At 38.6% G+C, this 22,950-nt stretch overlaps 1 protein-coding gene and 1 long non-coding RNA gene across 4 annotated transcripts in view; both read left to right on the top strand.

Annotated features, from left to right (window-relative positions):
* The window catches only part of LOC127866698 (uncharacterized), a 194,114-nt gene that overhangs the window by 103,487 nt on the left and 67,677 nt on the right, over positions 1-22,950 (top strand). The gene's annotated exons all lie outside the window — the stretch shown is intronic.
* Positions 8-22,532, top strand: LOC127866684 (uncharacterized). 3 transcript variants are annotated; one of them, XM_052407425.1, is made up of 9 exons: positions 8-105; positions 9,497-9,619; positions 10,165-10,292; positions 11,788-11,893; positions 13,306-13,394; positions 14,046-14,103; positions 18,566-18,693; positions 19,411-19,641; positions 21,503-22,532. In XM_052407425.1, the coding sequence occupies exons 2-9, from the start codon at positions 9,511-9,513 to the stop codon at positions 21,623-21,625; spliced, it is 972 nt and encodes a 323-aa protein (XP_052263385.1). In that variant the 5' UTR covers positions 8-105; positions 9,497-9,510; the 3' UTR covers positions 21,626-22,532. The 3 variants fall into 3 exon arrangements, with proteins under 3 accessions (XP_052263385.1, XP_052263386.1, XP_052263384.1); XM_052407426.1 differs by having other exon boundaries at positions 37-97; XM_052407424.1 differs by lacking the exon at positions 8-105 and adding an exon at positions 4,064-4,154.

Below are 22,950 nucleotides of genomic sequence, written 5' to 3'. Positions count from 1 at the left end.
AAGGACCTTTAGAATGGGAAGAAAATAGCATAATCACCGACATGTGACTTCCTGGAGATTGTAAACAATTTCGACCGTCTGGTTTACAGAGCTTGTTGTTAAAACGTTTGTTATTTCATTTTCACGTTCTGTCAGTTATATAGTCACAACTTTTCCATGGTCCACATTTTAATCCACTTAATTTGGGATAGTCAGTCGAAAGCCAGTAAAAGGGCACATCTAATATGATTATAGGTGCTACCTAATTTGCGGACAAAAGCTTATTAAAAGATGTCTATTTTAGTTTGCATATTGATTATAAATAAAAGCATGCACGTTTTAATGAAACAACCCAGCTCCCTAAAGGTAATTCGTATTTAGAGAAATGAACCAAAACATTTTTTTAAAGATTTAGGCAATGGATATAGCAACCACTAGTCGATCTTGTTTACAAACATTTTAATATCAAGTTTAATGGTTGTTCACTTTTTAAATAAACAATATTAAAAATTTCTATCATAAAAACCTCTTGAATAGATGAAAATTACTGCGTTTAAAGTAAAATAAATGTTAAAATATCGTGATAAATTTTATGATAAATTGTTTGGCATCTTTAAATCAGTTGCATAACAACATATATTTTATCTTTACATGTGACATAAATGATTTCATCTAGGCCCTGCTATCTTTACATGTGACATCAATGATTTCATCTAGGCCCTGCTATCTTTCAGGGTTTTTTTTACTAAGAAAGTGACGCCGATATTCGGCGTCTTCCCCTACCAGAATTTTTCCCCTAAAAATACCATTTCCCCTCAAAAAATATAATTTTTCACCAAAATATAATATTTTACCCTCAAAGAAATGTTTTTTTTCTTTGGGAAGTCGACACTTATCCAATTTGTACCATGTACAACGATCTCGCTCTCTCTCTTTCTCTCCCGACGATCACTCAAATCTGGGAATCCCAGGCGGCCCGGAATCCCAGTGATTCTATATATATATATATAGCTCTTAAATTACGTCATGGAAACCAGGCAACTAATCGTATTAATCATGTGACTATTTTACTGGATTCCGGTCTTGCGCGAGAAGGGTGTTTCGTCAATTAATTACCGGAAACCAGTCGAATTTTCATCCGGGTTATGTGTAAGTCAAGATATAAACGTTAAAACAGAAAAAAGTCTCACAATTGGCGTTCATACACGAACAAAATAAAACGTTCGGACTCGGAAAATATTAATTGCGTTGACGCATTTTTTAAGAATGAATCATCAAAAACCGTCGAAACCCAGCAGGATTCGGAGGTACATGTAATCAGCATCGATTAATACTGTCGGATTATTGTGAAAGTAAAAGTAGACAATCGGCAGCTGCCGCACCTTTCCCTTCCAATACTGTAGCAGATCTAGATCGTCAACCCATTCATCATGAAATTGAAATCATAATATTGACATCATTTCCCGGCCCCAGTTGAAAACATTTCCCATTATAAGATCTACACCTGCAACTTTATTTAGGACTTTGACTTTAATATCATACTTGTTCATGTGTTTAAGAACAAAAAGGTCAGAGACATGCCTCTTTTTAAAAAAAAAACCTTAAGTCTGTAGGTGAGTTATAGACATTGAAATGAACAGTTTTTATTTTTTCCCCAAATATGTCTCTATCGCGCTCGATTTTCCCCTTTTACCCAGCGTCCAGCGTCTTCCCCTTTTTCTAAAAAAAACCCCTGTCTTTACATGTGACATCAATGATTTCATCTAGACCCTGCTATCTTTACATGTGACATCAATGATTTCATCTAGGCCCTGTCTATCTTTACATGTGACATCAATGATTTCATCTAGACCCTGCTATTTTTACATGTGACATCAATGATTTCATCTAGACCCTAGACATCTTTACATGTGACATCAATGATTTCATCTAGACCCTGCTAGAAACGAATAACTGAATGACATTTTTTGACAAAAATGCATATGCGAAGTTGTTGTCGACCAAAAAACAAAATTATTTCTTAACAGTCAAAATATAAATAATGTATTTTATTATTAAAAGTTTGTTTTTTGTTTCTTGAACATGTGCAGGGATTTGAATAATTTAAAGACGGAAGATGAAGTAGAAGGGGGAAAGGATCATTTTGTTTTACTTAAAGCGAGTATATTATATGATTTCAATGTCAACATTGTATTCTTCCTTCCTCACCCAACATATTAATATGACCGTAGAGTGTTAAATCAAATAAATTCTCAATCCTCATATGGTACCATAAATCAAATAGTGTTTACTACAGTGAAACAAGCAAGTAAACACGCATACGGAAGGAGTTTTTTTGTACAGCAGAAATTTAGTAAGTACTATTAAATACACCTTTTCTTTCATTTATTTTCTGGTGCTACTTCTTCTGAACTTTTTTGGTATTCAATTAAAGCCAAAAAAGTATACACAATAATGATGCCTGGGTTGTTTGCATTGAGCTTGAAAGTGGTCTTTTTCTTTACACTAATGTGTATCGATGCTCCTTGCACATTATGGGAAGAAGTAGAAGAAGGAATTTAAAGTGATTGCTCATGGCATAAACTGATGAAACATAAAAAACAAAAACATAAAAAAAAACAGCATGATGTGTCCAATTATTATATACATGTATGCAAGAATAAAAAAGATGAATGTCGAAGATCAACAGGCATTTTTGCAATTAAATTATTCACAATTTTGCCACTATATAATGGGACAGAAAAATTAACATTCAATTACACAATAATAATAAGTGAATATATATCAAATTCTATAGTAAAACTAATACTAGTTAATATTGTTTAAAAGTTTAATGTCTTGCTAGAAGTCTTCAAAACACAATGATCCAAAAACTGAGTGCGCTTCCTTGCTTATGGCATGCTTTTTATTAACTACTAGACTTTGATAAACAATTAAATAAATGCATGGACACTATTAGTATAAACATAAATTTAACATGTTTGCTATCTGCTAGTTGTTTATGTCACTTCTCTTTTACTATTGTTTGTACCTCTTATACTTGTTATGCTGAAACTGCTTTTTGATGACTTACAGACACTCTTCATTATAACTGCAGTTTCTTTACAGTCTACTTATGTTACATTACAATAACCCAACATAACTATTGAATGTTTCAAGGCCACAATTGCGTAATTTCCATCACTGGCAAGTTTGATAGATCCAGAATGGCATCGTTGTTGAGTATTTAGCATCCAGTCAGTTTTGCTGCGCAGAATAATGTATGGAGTGTGTGACGCCCAGTGCTTGACAGACCATCTTCTAAATTTAAACAAAAGAAAAATCAATAAAATACACATTTATAAGGCAATTACCTAAGTTTATGTAATCATAGTTTTTTAAACAGTATGAACCCGTTTACTGTAGTACACAATGATCGAGAACAAGTTTAAATATTGTTGACAATCATTCACAGTTTGGTACGAAAACAATTGAGTACGAGTTGAAATATTGTTAACAACCACAGCGTATCTTTACATAACAAAGACAGAGGATCTTTGAATAATCATGTTGAATATTCTTAAGAAATATAACCAAAATGTTAAATACATGGATATCGTTTTTGTTTAAATAGTTTTAATGAATAGCCATAGATGGAATTAATCTCAAAATCGGCGAAAAATTGCTATGTGACGAAAGCAGTTTCTGTTTTATTAAAGGTAATCTTTAACAATACATTGATATTTTATGTAACCAAATACAATAATTACCAACCGATTTTTTAATCAATTAAGTGGTTTGAGGCCTAATCTTTATATAGTGATGTGTAACCTTTTATATGAAAATAAATGAGAATTGAGAAAGTGAGTGGAGACGAAGTTAAAACCAGTTAAAATAAGCTAAAATGCTGAAAAGTTAAATCGCATTAACGTTAAATTTGGAAAATAAACGTGTTCCTAGTGGATAACAACCGCAACTTACCCTACTATTGCTCAAGATCACGGGTAAAACTGCTTTTTGAGAGCGAATGGTAAATGCGTCACGAATTCTCATAAGTAAACAGTAGGGTGTCGTTATTAACAGGACGCTCTGTGCGCAGTGGTTAGCTCCCCATTTAACGTATGAGAGCTCAAAATCAACGCTGATGTTCATGAATTCAGCGAATCAATTTTTTAAACAGTTTTATTTATTGATTTGTGAGGATAATAATAACATTAAGATATTGAATTAATCAAATCAAATAAAATTGCAACTAAACAAACGGAGGCAGAACTTGAACAAGATTAGCATTCAAGGGAGATAATTGCATCGCGAAAATATATGTCGCGTGACGAAAAATTTTGAGATGCATGCAGCATCCCTTGTCTATTTTATGTCTAAATTGCCATATGTATGAACGGTCAACGCCCGCTTCGCGGGCTTTTGCCCATATTACAGGGACCTTTTCACAGATTTTGGCATGTTTTGAAGTTTGTCATTAAATGCTTTTAATTGCTAAATTTCAACCATGGAACAAAATATATTCAGTGTGCAATAATTATAATATAAAAAAGCTATCTACAACTGGGCTGGAACCACTTATCTATATAGTAAAAATGTAACATTGAAACCATCTGTGCTCATATACTATGAGGGATTGATACTTTATCCCTGACTCTCATAGTATTGGTCTTCCTCATAGTATCATGCCTTTAACGAAAAACTTCTTCTTCCTGATTAAGTGCTGGGCCCCTCTGGAGCATCGTCGCACAAGTGTGAATATTTACATGAGTGAAGGGAACATCAGTGCAGTTAAAATCAGGTTAAAATCATCTTGCTCCAGAGTTACTCATGTAGCGCACCCATCCTTGTCTTGAAGACCTCCAGGGACGGGCTGACATAACTCCTTCTGGTAGGCTGTTGCAAAGTCAGATTTCTGAGGGGAAGAAGGAGAACTTGTAGGCATTTACTCTGGTGAATGGTTGTAAATATCTGTTGGCGTGGCCCCTGGTGTGTACTCCAGTAGGGATCAGTATAAGATGGGCTTGGATATCTACCAGGTTGTTGATGACTCTGTACATCATGAATGCTTTGGTATATTGGCGGCGGGATGCTAAGGTGTCCCAGCTCAGTTGGTTCATCATAGCAGTGATGCTGCTGGTGTTGCGATAGTCGCCTGTGCAGAACCTGGCTGCTCTCCGTTGGCAGTTCTCGAGCTTGCTGATGTTGGCCTTTGTGTGTGGGTACCATACTGACGAGCATACTTGAGCAAGGGTCTGACCAGTGTCTTGTAGCATGTTGCCTTGATGTTACGTGGGCAGTGAGATAAGTTTCGGCGGAGAAAGGCAGTTGTTGAGTTCGCCTTCCTTGCTGTTGAGTCGATATGGCTGTTCCAGGAGAGTGTGTTGTCGATCGTAACATCCAGGTACTTTGCCTTCTTCGTCTGCTTCAGTGTTTGGCCATGGATGGAGTAAGGCTTGTCTATCACTTTTCGCTTGTTGGTGATGCGAATCATCTCACACTTGTCAGGGTTGAACATCATTTGCCAGTCCTGCTTCCAGTCTTGTTGGCGGTCCAGATCCTCTGGTAGTGCACTGCAATCCTCCTCAGAGCCGATGGTCCTGTATAGTAGGCAGTCATCTGCGAAGAGGCATGCTGTGGAGGAGACTCTACCTGGCAAGTCGTTGATGTAGACTAGGAACAGGAGGGGTCCTAGGACTGTGCCTTGTGGAACGCCTGATGTCACTTGTGCTGGAGAAGATGTCTTACTGTTGAGTACCACCTGTTGTAGTCAGTGTGAGAGTCTTGCCCCTGATCCTGTAGCGGTGGAGCTTGGCTGTTAGACATCGATGGGGGACCTTGTCAAAAGCCTTGGAGAAGTCAAGCAGTATTGCATCTATTTGTTGTTTGTTGTTTAGGCCTGCTGCAAGCTCCTGGACAGTGGTGATGAGTTGCGACTCGCAGGATTATATCTTCCCGAAGCCATGCTGTTGATCGGTGAGGAGATTATTGACGTCGAGGAAACACATCACATGGCTATGGATAATATGTTCCATAATCTTGCAACAGATTGATGTCATCGAGACTGGTCGATAATTGGACGGGTTACTCTTGTATCCCTTCTTAAATAGTGGTGTGACAAGTGCGCTCCTCCAGTCTTCTGGCACCTGGTTCTGGTTGTGAGAAGCTTGAAATATTAGGGTCAGCATTGGTGTTATGACTGTGGCCACTTCCTTCAAAAATCTAGAGGAGATCTGATCAGGACCTGTAGCCTTGTGTGTGTTGAGATTCTCAAGGAGTTTCTTCACGTCCTTTTTGTGGATACGCAGTGGAGGTGCTGCTTCTTGGTGACTTGGGCCCATGTTAGGAAGGTTCATAACATCCTCTTCAGTAAATGCGGAGGAGAATTGGCTGTTGAGAATCTTGGCTTTGGCGCTTGGGTCGGAGTGACTGATGCAATCTTTCTTAAAGGGGTGCTACCCCCGAGCTGTCGCTCTTCATGCACTTTACGTACAAGTAGAGCTTCTTATTGTTGGTACCAGGCCCGCTGACCATGTTTCATACATACTCGTTCCTGGCTTCACTGCATTTCTGCTGGGTTTTTTTCTGAATGCTTCTGTAGATGTCCCAGTCTGATTGGTTTCTGTATTTCCTGGCTTTCTTATAAGCTCTATTCTTCCTTCTAGCCAGACGTCTGACAACCCGGTTTGCCCAGATTTGACTAAATCTGGTTGATGTCATCTTAGAAGGTACAAACTCTTCGATGGTACTCAAGCACTTATTCTTGAATATAGTCCACAGGTTGTTGATGGGAGTACTTGTGTTATGTTCTTCTGTGAAACGTTGGGAAAATGAGCTGAGGTCTTCATTCATAGCCGGTATGTTTGCCTTTTTCCACAAATAAAAACTTCAAGAAGCGCTGGAAAGTTAATGTTTTTTCAATTTTTAGAAGTTGTAATTTATTCGATGGTTATCCATGATTTTGTAGTGATTTAAGGTCACTTCCAACAGCGTTGCTGTTGGGCAAGCTCTTCAGCGACGCTGTTAGAGTGTCTAACTACCACTCTGGCAGTTGCAGGTTCAATCCCCTGTCAGAGCTCAGGATTTTTCACTTAAATGGCAACAAGGCGAACGGTTCAGAAAGTGGGTGTGAGCTGTTTAATGGTTTCTGGGTGGGCCATGTGGATGCGAGACATGCTGTAGCAGGCGTGTCTGGGCCTTGAAATTGTTAATTACTATTGTCCCCCTCAAGAGCATTCAGCTCCTGAGATTGCTTCTCGTGTGCCGGTGGACAATATTAAGAAAGAACCTCTTGAAGAAGTGGCTTATTGGCGACGATCATTCTCATAATTTCCGGTGTTTATTGGAAAGTAGGTTACTAGTATGTTTATTCCAGGGTGATGCTATGATTTTCAATTACGTAACACAATTATGATAGTTTGTTTATGGATTAATATTAGCTTTATCAAATGTTTTATATGCCGCTTATTTTTTAATAAAATGTAAAAATATTTTAAGAACAACACTACAAATGGCGCTGCAGAGGCCGACGCCGCATGTTTGCTATTAAAATGAGTGAAAATCTCTGACATGACCCCACCCCAACCCCTATAACCTTTGACCCAGGATTCAGATCAAAATTCCAAATAGTGCACCGTCGCACATATGCTCACAGCTACCATGTGTGTAAGTTTCAAGGTTCTAGTGCTTATAGTGTAGGAGGAGAAGTGGCCAGGATGGACAGACGGACAGGCGGCGTAGATAACCTCACAATCCCCAGGCTTTTTGAAAAGCGTGTGGATAATGAGCAAGAGTTTCGTTTTTCCATTTAATAAGTTACTTTTTTTTTAACAAGCACATGGGAGCTAAGTCAAGCAAGTATTATGTCAAAACATTGCCGATTTAAATGCAGTTTTTGTTGTTACGCGGAAGAATACACATTTAACTATAGATTGACATATAACAAATGCTTCTTTTTATGCCCCCGGTAGGGTGACATATAGCAGTTGAACTGTCAGTCCGTCTGTCTGTCTGTCTGTGTGTCTGTCCGAAAACTTTAACATTGGCCATAACTTTTGCAATATTGAAGATAGCAACTTGATATTTGGCCTGCATGTGTATCTCATGAAGCTGCACATTTTGAGTGGTGAAAAGTCAAGGTCATCCTTCAAGGTCAAAGGTCAAAAAACAAAATCCAAGGGAAGTAACAAGCTTTAAAGGGAGATAATTTCTATTTTATATCATTTGGCAGGTACAGATCAATTTCACAAGGAGAGTTATATTTTTTTAATGATATATTAAAAAATAATTAAGGTCAAGGTCATCCTTCAAGGTCAAAACTTAAAAAATACAATCCAAGAGAAGTAATAAGCTATAAAAGGGAGATCATTTCTAAACCTACCAAATGATATATTGAAATCTTATTTCAAAGCGGTGCAATAGGTGGCATTGTGTTTCTGATGAACACATCTCTTGTTGCATTTGTTCATGTCCAAAGTTTGTATGTATTCATTAAGAGGGCCGATAATATTGATAGACATGATGTGTATGCAATCCTTGTCATGTCACAAAATATAACAATAACAACAGAACTCTGCAAATTATTCAATGCTTTCTGATATGTAAAGCTTGATAGTTTCAGGATTTTAAATCGTCACATGATGTATACAATGGATATTTTAGATCATGGTAAATGTTCAGTATTACTGTTTTCTCGCAAATATAAAAAATGTGCAATTCTAAAACATTTTTTTTTTCAATTTTGTCAATTTACCAAAATGTGAAAAGGTCCCTGTAAGATGACTAGAAGAATTCGGTCACCTGGTAGGACTGGGACTATGACAAATTATTCTGGTATTTCCTCATAAACTAAAGTGTTGAAGTGACAAGGCATAGTTCTTCGTACTGATAATAAGGCTGCTTCCTCTAGTTAAACATCATGTCTTTTTCCTTTCATAATTAATGTACCAGCAATGGAATTTTTGTTTTTCTTTAAAATAAAAATTATACAGGTAATTTTATAAAAGATAATATGCATACGTGACTGTCCAAAGTTATTTCAAGACAACATATTTACATCTTCTTTAGATGAAAAATGGAAAAATGGAATTAAAAATATATATATCTAATCGTGAAATTTTATGTAAATAAAATTAATGTGTTAAAAAAATTAAGAGAAAATAATATAATATTATATGCACATAACTTATTTTTTCTGTAATATTCTTACATTGTTAGATGTTTACAAAGAAAAGGGACTGAAATATAACTGTTTTCTCAAAGTAAAATAGCGGTTTAAATGTTAATTAAGACATAATTTCTACAGGCATAATATTGACATTTTACCTGTTGTTTGTTAATTATAAATCAGATACTATTAATGTATTATTTATGTGACATGTATGTTGAATACAATTAATAAATTAATAAGTCTCTTTTTGTACTAATGGTTATTATTTTTCTGTTTGCATTTTTATAAATCTTATACTTGATGTAGCACTAGATCTTGCTCAGACTGAATGCTTAGAACAGTTTTAATGTCTCATTACGTATATTTTAGGTAGAGAGAAGGATATGGGACCATACGCAAGTGTGTTCATCACCCCAGCTAATAAGGCTTGTTCAAGGAATACCAATCCCAAGAAACCCAACTGGATAACTGCACATGCTATTGCATCAGAATGTAAATAGATTACACCAGGCTAATCAGGGACATCTTTTTCCGCCTAGACTCTATTTTTGTTTAGAAGAGACTTACTCTACACGAAATAATCCACAAAAATGCATAAAGCCCAGTTTGCTCAGAGGGCAGCCCATATATTACTGTATTGATTTTGTAAAGAAGCCATATGGATTTGATTAATTTAAAAATAGGTTATTAGGATTGAATTAGCATTATGATTCATTAAATATGAAACCAAGAATTGCAAAATATCATAGTTTTTAAGTTTGGACTGGACAGTAATGAAATAAATTGTAAATGTTGAAAGTTTGCTTGTATGTTCAATACAGTGTAATGCTCGGATTTATATGTATGAGCACAGGCTAAAACCGCCTAAGCTGGATTTTTTGTCAAGAACAGTCTTCGAAAAATACAATAAAAAAGAGAAAGTGTCATCCCAGATAAGCCTGTGTGGACTGCACAGGCTAATCTGGGACAACACTTTATGCACATGCATTTAACCCCATTTTACAGAGCGCAGCTCACATAATGTTCTCTGTTGTCAGTGAGCATTGCCGAGGTAGAGAGGCTATGGGTGAGGTTCCAACAGTTGGGGTGTAACCCGGACAGTGGAGAGCTCACAGAGGCTGCACTCAACAAGTCGGACTACAGTCAGGATGTCTTCATGAAAAATGTACAGTATGAGCCGCATTCTGAGTCAACTGGACTTTATGCATATTTGTAAAGTGTTTTTCCAGATTAGCCTGTGCTTGTGCAATCTGCACAGGCTCATCAGGGTCGACATGGTCCGCCTACACTGGATTTGTGTTTTGATGTGGCCTTCTTTAAACTAAAATTCCATAAAAGCGGAAGGTCTCTTACCCGATAAGCCTGTATGGACTGCACAGGCTAATCTGAGACATCACTTTACGCACATCCAGTGAGCCCCTTTTCCCCAGAACGCAGATCATTTATTAAGAGTAGTTTTACACACGGAGCATAGGGAGTGACACTGATGAGTATTTTCTTATCATGTTCAACCTTTTAACACGCGAACAACAAAATGTCCTTTTTGGTGATTCCTATTAACTTAGCAAATTAAATCAGTTTATGTACAGGCAACTCCTTGCTGAAACAACCATTCAGTAGTCTTTAAGGGACTCATTCACAGATGTGGCTATTGGCTTACCCACTCTGCCCCCTGAAGTGTTATATTGTACCAGGCATTTAGAACTTTATATATTTATATATGCAATCCACATATTGTCTCTCAATTTACTGAAAACAACAGAAACAATCCAAATTTTTCTATTGTTACAGTTACAGGTTTGTAATGCTTTATAATGTTATCATTTTTATGCCCCCGAATCGAAAGATCGGGGGTATATTGTTCTTGGCCTGTCTGTCTGTCTGTCACTGTGTCAGTCAGTCATTATTTGTGTGTGTCCCAAAACTTAAACCTTGGTCATGACTTTTGCAATATTGATGATAGCAACTTGATATTTGGCATGCATGTGTATCTCATGAAGCTGCACATTTTGAGTGGTCATCCTTCAAGGTCAAAGGTCCAAAAAAAATCAAAGCGGCGCATTAGGGGGCATTGTGTTTCTGACAAACACATCTCTTGTTTAATGATGATTACTCATAAAGGGAAAGTATTTTATGTATGAGTTTACATTGGTGATATATTGCTCCTGATGTACTGATGTTATTTTATTTTTGGAAACTGTGACAAAAATATAGTCAAAATTGTCATTTCTACCATCTGTGAGCAAGTTCATTTAATGAAAGTGGTCTGAATAACGAGATGGTGGTATTATTAAGGTACATCATGACCACCCTGTCTGAAAATTAGAAAATGCATATAATTCTTTGTAGCTAGATCAATCGGGGTTTTAAAAAAAAGAAGAAACCAAAAATAGTGCAGGCATAAGATGGCGTATTTTAAATTCAAGGTGGTCGTTGAGTAGAGTTTAAGTGTAAAGAATTCAAGCAAATTTTGACAGATATTTCATTATTAAAAGCCAAAACTGAACGTAAATGATGAAACATATGTCTGTTTACCCTTTTATTTCTGATCGACACTTATTCTTGTAGACTTTGTATTGAACTATTTGATATGTTGTCGTACAACAACTTTCTTCTTAGAGCATTTTTATTTGTTTTAACTTTAGTTGCATTTATTACAGATTTTGAAAAAGTATTTTGAAGGTGCTACTAAAAAGATCACATTCGAGAATTTTCTGCGAGCTTTGAAATGGACTGAGCAAGCAACTATTGATGAGAAAATAAGAGGTAATGATGACACATTTTATTACCCATGTATATGTTTGTTTTATCTAATTACTCTATATTAATTTTGAGGAGGAGAACATGTTTTAAGCTATCACTTTTTTATAAGACTGCAGATGTATATTCTTGAAAACCTTAACAAACATGTTAGTTATAAATCAAATGTGATGCATACTGTCTGTGTGATCCAGAAAGTATAAATGTTCTTATCTGACACTTTTAGAATTTTCATGACATATTCTGCTACTGACCTTATTTACCTTATATATAGTGGCATAATAAATTGTAAGTTTGCAAGAATATAGCTCCCGAGCTAAAATTTGTTATAAAACTACATTTGATAGATACTATAGAGCCTCCTTTTTGGAAAACTGGGCTTCACTCTTTCAGTGCGGAAACCGAATTTGAAGGCCTTTGCAAACAGTTTGGATCCAGATGAGACGCCACAGAACGTGGCGTCTCATCTGGATCCAAACTGTTTGCTATTCTGATAATATTCTTTGAAAAAAATCGAAGGAAATGCTAATTTTAGAAATTCAGCAGACGACATTTTAGCAGAGGACAAATTTCCCATCATGCAAAGGGTTAATGTATGTGTGTGTACAGTGTTGTCCCAGATAAGCTTTTACAGTCTGCACATGCTAATCAGAGATTACTCTTTCTGTTTAGAATCAATAAGAATATAAACAACAAATACCATAACAGCGTAAAGTGTTGTCCCAGATTAGCCTGTGAGGACTGCAAAGCTAATCTGGGAGGTCACTTAATGCTCATTTATTATGCCCAGTTTCTTCAGAATGTGGCCAGTATACCGCTATGTCTGTTGCAGCTAAATGTGGCTAGTATACCGGTATGTCTGTTGCAGCTAAATGTGGCTAGTATACCGGTATGTCTGTTGCAGCTATTTACTAGTATACCGCTATTTCTGTTGCAGCTATTTACTAGTATACCGCTATGTCTGTTGCAGCTATTTACTAGTATACCACTATGTCTGTTGCAGCTATTTACTAGTATACCGCTATGTCTGTTGCAGCTATTTACTAGTATACCGCTATGTCTGTTGCAGCTATTTACTAGTATACCGCTATGTCTGTTGCAGCTATTTACTAGTATACCGCTATGTCTGTTGCAGCTATTTACTAGTATACCGCTATGTCTGTTGCAGCTATTTACTAGTATACCGCTATGTCTGTTGCAGCTATTTACTAGTATACCGCTATGTCTGTTGCAGCTATTTACTAGTATACCGCTATGTCTGTTGCAGCTATTTACTAGTATACCGGTATGTCTGTTGCAGCTATTTACTAGTATACCGGTATGTCTGTTGCAGCTATTTACTATTTCTTGTGGCCAGTATACCGGTATGTCTGTTGCAGCTATTTACTATTTCTTATATACCGGTATGTCTGTTTCAGCTATTTACTATTTCTTGGGCAATGGGAACCCCATCACTCCAGACTTGATGTTGAAAATCTGGGAGAGAGTGGAGCCAGAAAAACAAGCTGTAGGTTTGCAGACAATCATACTAGAATAAAATTAAGACTGGCGCTATGTCAGCTGCAGTGTGGATTTGAGGATTTAACATGAGGGTCACATTCAGATGCCTTTACTAAAACGCATTTAAATTGCTTCCATCAAAATGTGATTTATTAAACTTTATTCATAGAGGAAAAACCATGCTTAAAATAGTTTGTCTATTTTATGGCCTAAAGTTCTGCTAGATTAAGTTTAGAAAGTTTTTAAATGAACCTGATTTTAAACTGATAAAGGAAATTGAGGTAACAAACTTTGCTATGAAAAAAAGAAAGTTGCATTTGGTGCAGTATGGTCAATATTCTTTATGTAAAAGTTTTGTGACCATGATCCATACAAGGTCTTAAAATTGCATACAATTAACAGATTAATATAAAATTGAGGCTAATGTCTTGATTGAAAATATTACAAAATAGTTAGCTTATACTGTTTATCAATTTATGAAAAAGTAAGAAAACTTTACCTAAAAAGGCTCATATACAATATTGTCCATTGTAAGCAAAATCAGTATTCAAACAAATGCTGAATGGTCCTTTTGGCTGTCAAATATATCGCAACTTTAAAAAAATAAGATGGATTAGATGTAAAAAAAAGATAAAAAATTGTTTTGATCATTTTTCAGGAGCAGAGAAAGAAAGTGGTGGAAATTTTGTTTCAAGTCATGGACACTGACGGCACACGTGAGTACTTCAATAAAAGCAATTTCAGACAGTGACATCTTTGGTCCGCTGTGCAATTTTGAAAATTGTACATTTCCATCAATTTATATGCTATACATGATGCTTATGGTCTTGTTTGTACTTTTTTTTAAAGATTTACTGGGGTACCCTAGAGTTTTACCCTATATGACCCAAATTCAATCTTGACCCCGATATTGTCAAGATATAAATGCTGACGGATTCATCACGACTGAGACAAAACTGCCCCTCTAGAGTGTTGTAACAGATTTTCAAAGATCTGGTGACCTAGTTTTTAACCTTTTACTTTACCTAAACTCAAATATGGCTAAAGGCCCGGTCACACCGCCAGAACTTTGCTTGAGCGTTCCTGGAGCGGTGAAAAACAATCATCACCGCTCGCTACCGTTCACGACCGTTAAACAGAAGTTGGCCCCCGTTAAGGCAACGCTGTATACGCTCAGTGACCGCTGATGGTTCCTCCTACCGCTCAGAAAGTTTTGAGCTGCACAAAATATTGCGAGCGGTGAGGAGCGGGCAATTTTCCGCTCCGACAAAGTTCACCACAGTTCCACCAACGCTCAGTCAAAGTTTGGCACCGCTAGACGCAAGTTCGTGGACGTTTGGGTCCGCAAGGCTAACGCAGAAATCTTGAATGCTGGACAACCGCTGCTTCGCCAGCTTTGCCCGGGCGGTGATTAAACGTTGCACAAACTTTGGTGGAGCGGTTGTAAGCGTTTTTCGAACGGACACGGAATTGCTGGAACGGTGTCGGGCGTTGAAGTAGCGATCCATTGCAGTGATGAACTTTGGTTTGGCGTTGGTATTGAGGTGTTGGAGCGGGACCAGAATTTGGCTATAAATACGGGGAGAAATGAGTCAGGAGTTTATTTTAAAGCGAGCTACCGTTGAGTGCAGACCTCATTTTAATTTGCTCATTTACAGTAAAAGTGTTCTACCATGGATGCTGTTAAACTTGTTGTGATTGGTGCACTAGTCCAGCAGCAGAATCAGAACCTCTTCAGATTGCAACAAGCTGTTGACAGAAGGAGAAGAGAGAGCAGAAGGAGAGACAGAGTTGTGTGGGTCAGACAGTGTATAATGCGAAGGCCTGAACATGGACTTTATCACAAGCTGATGGTGGAGCTGATGAATGAGGATCCACGGGCCTTCCATCACTTTATGAGGATGCCACCAGCCATGTTTGATGAAGTTGTACAGAGGCTGACCCCTCCGATTGACCAAACAAGACACCAATTACCGACCAAGCCTGGAACCTGGTCTCAAAGTGGCAATCACCCTACGGCACCTGGCCTCTGGTAACACCTACAGAAACATGCAATACGCCTGGAGGGTTCCCCACAACACCATCAGTGTGGTAGTTAGAGAAGTGGTGAAGGCCATCATTGAGGAGTACACAGATGAATTGTTGTTTCGAGCAACAACTGAACAAGGATGGAGAGACCTGGCTGACAAATGGTGCCAGAGATGGAACTTTCCCCACACAGTTGGTACCATTGATGGCAAGCACGTGGCCTGTAAAGCTCCTCCTAACTCTGGCTCAGAATTCTACAACTACAAAGGCTTTTACAGCGTGATCCTGTTTGCCATGGTGGATGCTGACTACAAGTTCACCTACATTGACGTCTCAGGCAATGGCTAATCCTCAGACGCTTAGATCTACAATGAAAGTGATCTCCATCATGGGCTGGACCAGAACCGGATTCATGCCTTTCCTCAGCCAGACCCCCTACCCAATGACAATCAGAATGTGCCTTACTTTATCATTGGAGATGACGCCTTCTCACTGCGGACCTACCTCATGAAGCCGTACAACACCAGAAAGCTCATCATTGAAGAGCGCATCTTCAACTATCGGCTGTCCAGGGCAAGACGGGTCGTGGAAAACGCACATAAAAACAATAAACATCAAAACAGCTTACCAGCTCATCCCTTAAACAAAAATCACATGAAATAACTGAGCAGTCCCTTCAACACATCACAAGCAGTCTCAATTCTCCTCAACGGTGGCCCTTATCTCTGCCAGTAAATCATCAGTCCCTTGAGCTGTGGCGGGGATTGGTATGGCTGGAGCATTTATATCCTGCCTTTGAAGGTCCTGGAGAATCCACCCCTCGCTAACGGCGCTAATTTTGGCTTGGTTAAAGGAGTAAAACTTCGGCATGTCTGACAACATGAGTCCTACGCTGGAGCTCCTTGGGGTGGAGGATGGCTGGCTGCCTCTGGGTGTCTGCAATTGCAGGAAGTGCTGAGGCTGGTGCTCAGGCTGCGGCTGCTGCTGGAAGCCGTAATGCTGAGTCTGGGGCTGGTAGCAATGCGGCCGCTGCTGGGAGAAGGTGATTGTGGGTGAAGGTACTGATGCTGGAGGTGGTTGAGCTGGAGGGAGGGGGTGGGGGATGGGTCGCTGCTCCTCGTGAAGGATGGCCGTCATCCTCTCTACTGTGAGCTGGTACTGGGCCTACGGTAGTTATTGGAGAGACTGAGACATGTATGTAATGAAGGGCTGTCGTGCATGGCTGATCTTCTGAGCTTGGACCAGTCTCTCCAGGAGGGCGTTGGTAGCCTTCATACTATCTCTCATCTCCAGCATCGCAGGAGCGTCTTCAGGCTCGGCTCTGGTGGCGGCACGGCGTGGTCTGGTGGTGGTGGAGGAGAGAGCTAGTGCAGGTGGGGTGCCCTGGGACCTCGTGAGTGCCGCTTGAGTTTCAATGAGCGAGAGGGAACCCTCGTCTTCTTCCTGTTCCTCGACGTCGTGGGAAGGCTGGCGAGAGATGCTGGTCGACGCCGAGGGCTGGGCTTTTGGAGGCTGGTTTGCTAAAGTTTCCTGTGTGAGGGGTATGTTTCTTAGTGGCTGGCCTTTCCTGGGCTTGACCTCCTTGTGCAGGAAGGCGCAGTTCCTCTGGATGAACAGTTCTCTGTCCGTCAAGTTCGCTGCAGCCTGGTCAGACTTCTTGCAGATAAGCTTAGCGTAGAGGTCCCGGTCTGACTTCCACCATGTCCTGAGAATTTCAGCTCCCTCCTCAATGTTCAGCTCTCTTGCCTCCCTTATCCAAAGATTATTATTATCATTGTTATCATTATCACTACATTTCATACATTTTCATTGGTGATTTCCTTCATCAGCAGCTGCCCCTGCCTTGGTTGTGGTAGCAGTGGCTGTGGCTGTGTTAACAGTGGGTGTGCTAACAGTGGATTCTGGTGTGGCATTGCTGGTCTTTGCAAAATATAACACGTGAATATTACATGAACAATGTCAACGTGATTGAAAGATTATGGTTATTATTATTATTATTATTATTATTATTATTATTACCATCACTAAATTTAATATTTCTGTTGGCGATTACCTTCATCAATAGCTGCACCTGCCTGGGCTGTTGCAGCAGTGGCTGTGTTAACAGTGGCTGTGCTAGCAGTGGATTCTGGTGTGGCATTACTGGTCTCTGCAAAATATAACAAATGAATTATAAATTTAAAATGTTGAAGTAAAATACATAACAGTATTTTTTCACAGTTGTTGAATATTTCTTGACACAACTAGTGGGCTACCTATATTTACCTGACTCAATTGGTTCAGCTGCCTGCTCAGCACTGATCTTCTTGGAGGCTGCTGCCTCTCCATCTCCAGCCTTCCACTTCTTTTGTCTACGTGGCATGATGAACTTCAACTATCGACTTCTATCAAAAATTATCAGAACGTTTATCAAAGCGATCCGTTCAGTTCCGTAGTCAGAAGCGGTTTGCCGCTATACCAACTTTAAACTCCCGCCGAGCCGACGCAGAACGCCGCTCTTTCAACGCTCGCGTCACCGCTAAACCAACGCTCGCTACCGCTCGCTACCGTTAAACCAACGCTAAACCAAAGCTGGCTTCAGCGGTGCACCGCTTTGGCAACGCCAGTGTTTTCGATTTTTTCCCCATTTTGTGCGCGGTGACGAGCGTTGCCGAAATTTGGCCCCTCTTCATACCGTTCAAGGTACGCTCCAGCAAAGTTCTGGCGGTGTGACCGGGCCTTAAGGTTTTGTCAAAATTCTGACCAAATTTAATGAGGATTGAGTCATGAATGTGATTTCTAGAATGGTGATAAGATTTCTGTAACGTTTGACATGTTGACCTAGTTTTAATAACATGTGAACCAAAATTAAACCTGGCTCAGCTATAAAAAAGCCTTGTTCTGGGGAAAATGGTCTAATTGCATGTGCATGTCATGTCATCCAGTAGATTAGCCTGTGCAGTCTGTTCAACACTTTTTGCCTAGAGTAGATTTTCATTAAGAAGCGACTTCTTTTAAACAAAAATTCCATTAAAGCTGAAAGTGTTGTCCCTGATTAGCCTGTGCGGACTGCACGGGCTAATCTCGGACAACACTTTACGCACATATATTAAGTCCAGTTTTACCAGAACAACACTCAAAGATAATGTCGCAAGGCAATGTATGATGTAGGTCAGGTAGACGAGGAGAAGTTCCTGGCGGGTGTGAAGCGTCTACCCGGAGACTACCTGGACTACTATCTCAACTTTCAGATCCTCCCAGAGGAAATGAAGGAGCGCCTTCATAAAAACCTGCAAGAGGTACTCAGTCTTCATATATAATTTCTACCATAGTCTTCATTAATGAAGTGCATACATTCTGCCATAGTCCATATATTTAAGGCTTACACAGATATTTTCTATGCATTATAGCTATTATAGCTAGTGATGATGGGTAGGAGCAAGTCGAACTCACAGTCTTCTACAAACACTTAAAACTAGCACACAATTGGGCAGAATCTAAATACAGTGTCAAGTGTTGTCATTCTGAAATCAAACAAAATAATGCCCCGTTTAAATTCAATAGATGCAGCACTGCTGTTAATACTATGTATACATGTATACAATTTCTTCTTAGTATACTGTCTATAAAAGCAGCATTCTGGGATCACTGGGCTTAGTGCATATGCGTAAAGTATCGTTCCTGATTAGCCGGTGTGGTCCGCACAGGCTATTCAGGAACAACACTGTCCGTTTTATGGAATTTTGTGTGTAAAGGAGGTGGCTTTTCAACAAAAATCCAGTGCAAGAGGAAAGTTTTGTCCCTGATTAACCTGTAAGTGTGGACTGTATATGCTAATCCGGGAAAACACTTAATTTGGCCCGGTTTTCTCAGAGTGAGGTCTTTATCCTTTTTTAATTCAATGAATGTAACACCGTTGTTAATTGTATGTAAACAGGTATTCAACACCTGTCTAGTATGGTCTGGATATGTTGCCAGTTTAGCTCTGACAGATTTTGCTGTCTTTATCTTTCCAGTTTCGTTCAGACAGTCAGTTGGGCCCCGGTCCCCCCACTGCACGGCAGCCATCTGTCAGACAGAAGCCCCGCTCTCGCCTACATCGACAGGTTGTGCCTGAACAAGCATGTCGGGAGGTAGCTGAGAAAATATTCAAGAAAGACTGGATGAGAGTGGCCAATAAGCTTGGTTTCTTCACACAGGATGTTGAGGAGATTAGATCTGCATATCCTAATAATGTTCAACATCAGGTGAGTCAGGGTTTACACAGAGATGGAGTCCTATTGAAAGCCTACCTGATTGTTTGTGTGTGTTATATGAAATAGATGTAAAAACAGTTTGTCAAATGTATCAAAATAACTTTGGATCTAGGATCATATTAATATTAAGAAGTATGCTGGTAGGTGTTGAAGAAGGCTGACCCCTGATGATTTTCAAATAAAGAGATGTAAGGTCAAGGCCACAAAGACATCTGCTCCAGGTCCAGGGGGATTTATGTTTCACATACATCACATGTTTAACATTTTTGCTTAGTAAACAGTGTCGACTTGCATATTTAATTGTAAAATATACTTTTTTAACAATCTCTTTTGATTGAGATTTTTTTTAAAATTGTTATTTTGTTAGAATGTTAAAAAGTCATTTTAAGCAAGTATTTGACAACTTTCTTAATAAACAGTATGATGCAAAATGAAAGTAAATGCAGTTGAAAATGATCTATAAAAATAATTATATTGATGCAGAGTACATATTTGCTTGCATCAAATTTAGGATTAACACTCAGAAGCAAAGTGAAAATGGCTGTATTCAACATTTGTGTGATTGACTTACTTAGCCATATGATTTGTGTGATTGACTGTTCCTGCTATATGATTTGTATGATTGACTTACCACGCTTTATGATTTGTGTGATTGACTTTTCCAGCTATATGATTTGTGTGCTTGACTGTTCCTGCTATATGATTTGTGTGATTGACTTACCTTACTATATGATTTGTGTGATTGACTGTTCCTGCTATATGATTTGTGTGATTGACTTACCCACCTAAATGATTTGTGGGATTGACTTAGCAGGCTATATGATAAGTGTGATTGACCCATCCTGTTCTATGATTTGTGCGATTGACTTACCCTGCTATATGATTTGTGTGATTGACTTACCCAGCTATATGATGTGTGTGATTGACTTACCCAGCTATATGATTTGTGAGATTGACTGTCTCAGCTTTATGATTTGTGTGATTGACTGTCTCAGCTATATGATTTGTGAGATTGACTGTCGCAGCTTTATGATGTGTGTGATTGACTTAGCAGGCTAAATGATTAGTGTGATTGACTTATTCCGTTATATTATTTGTGTGATTGACCTACCCTGTTATATGATTTGTGTGATTGACTTACCCCTGTATATGATTTGTGAGATTGACTTAGCCCACTATACGATTTGTGTGATTGAATTTTGACTTAGAGTTATGATTCGTGTGATTGACTTACCCGACTAAATGATTTGTGTGATTGACTTAGCCCACTATATATGATTTGTGTGATTGACTTGCCAAGTTATATGATGTGTGTAATTAACTTACCCCACTATATGATTTGTGTGATTGATTGATTTGTGTGATTAACTTACCCTGTTATATGATTTGTGTGATTGACTTACCCTGCTATATGATTTTGACTTACCCTGTTATATTACTTACCTCAGCTTTACGATTTGTGAGATTGACTGTTCCAGCTTTATCATTTGTGTGATTGACTTAGCAGGCCTTATGATTTGTGTGTTTGACTTACACCACTATGTTAAGTGTATGATTGAATTACCCATATATGATTTGTGTGATTGACTTACCAAGTTCTACGATTTTCATGATCGACACTACCCAGATATATGATTTGCATGATTGACTTTACCTGCTATATGATTTGAATTATTGACTAACCTGCTACATGGTTTTGTGTTTGACTTACCCCACAAAATGAATTTCATGATTAACTTACCGCCCAATATGAGTTGTTTGATTTGCTTACCCACCTATTTGATTTGTGTGATTCTTTTACCCTGCTATATGATTTGCATTATTGACTTACCCAGCTTATGATTTGCTGCAGGTGTTCCAGATGCTGAGGCAGTGGCGGGAGAGGGATGGAGACGAGGCCACCACGGATGTCCTTGAGAGGGCTCTCGTGGACTGCAACATGCAGGACGCAGCCATAGTCCTCACCAGCTACTAGGCAATAATGGGGCTTAATGAATGTGTGTTAAGTATCGTCCATGGTTAACCAGTGCAGTCTGCACAGATTTATCATGGACGGCACTTTCCGCTTAAACTTTTTTTTGCATAAAAGAGGACTTCCTATATACGAAAAATACCCCGATGTCCTGGACAGGGCGCTGTTGGACTGCAAGATGAAAGACCCAGCCATCCTCCTCAACAGCTGCTAGACGTGTATATACTGGTCTTATATAGAGGGTCACTCTGCGAAAACTGGTGTTAATGCATGTGGGTAAAGGGTCGTCCCAAATCAGGCACAACATTTCCGCCTAAACTGGATTTTCATTTAAACAAAAATGTCCATAAAAGTGGAAAGTTTCATCCTTAGCATGTGATGACTGATCAGGCTTATGTGGGAAGAAACTTGACGCTCATGCAACAAGCCCTGTTTTCCAAGAACATGGCTTAATTGAACTATGAAGCTATAAGCCCAACTTGAAGTGACACGCTACATCCATCTTCACCTGCTGCTAGTATCCGTGTATGGAGGGATATACATGAGAGCTGCTAGCTGTGGCCATCTTATGGGACATGCGCACATGTCACCTGTCCTACATGGAACATAGTATGGTAGCTACTACCGGTAGACCTGCATTGCTGGACATACTTTACAGTTGATTGCAAATTAACTGAGAAATGTCTATTGTTCAGATGTGAATAATTTAAATGAAAATCTACATACTAAATTCAATTTTTATTTATTTTATAATTTAACTAGAAAATGAATCAGACAGTGGAAATGCTGATGGAAAACTTACAGAGCTGGGTCTCTAGTGACTTTGTCTATCATGATTGTAATCTGCAGGCTGATATCTATTTAAGATGTTGGTATCTAAAACATTCTTAATAAAGGTTATTGCTTAGTCTATACGTCTATATAATTGAGCCTTATATTTATAGGAGAAGTTATTGCCATGAACACAAGACCCTGAAGTACAACTGTTCTTACTTTGTGACATGGTGGCATATTCTTTAGTATTTAATACAACTAAACAACGGCCATAATATTACATATACATGTAATATATTTATTAATATAAGATTTGTGCTTTGTGTTTGTTTGTGTACTTCCTAAAAACCAACCTAAGAGTCTGTTCTGTCAAAGACTTATTATATGTAAATTGCTGTAGTTTCACAATTTCAAATTTGAAAAAAAATGTGCTGTTCATTTTTTATGTCTTTTGTGGAATGTTAAGTATAGAAAATTTGCTAATGGTTTATGGGCAAATTACTCCGCAAACTATATTTAACATACACGAAAATAATGCCTTGCAATTCTACATA

This window comes from Dreissena polymorpha, chromosome 2 (assembly GCF_020536995.1).
Source record: "Dreissena polymorpha isolate Duluth1 chromosome 2, UMN_Dpol_1.0, whole genome shotgun sequence".
NCBI classification, from domain to species: Eukaryota; Metazoa; Mollusca; class Bivalvia; order Myida; family Dreissenidae; genus Dreissena; species Dreissena polymorpha.
The sequence above is the reverse complement of the archived record's forward strand: the minus strand, read 5'-3'. Positions and strand labels throughout refer to the sequence as shown.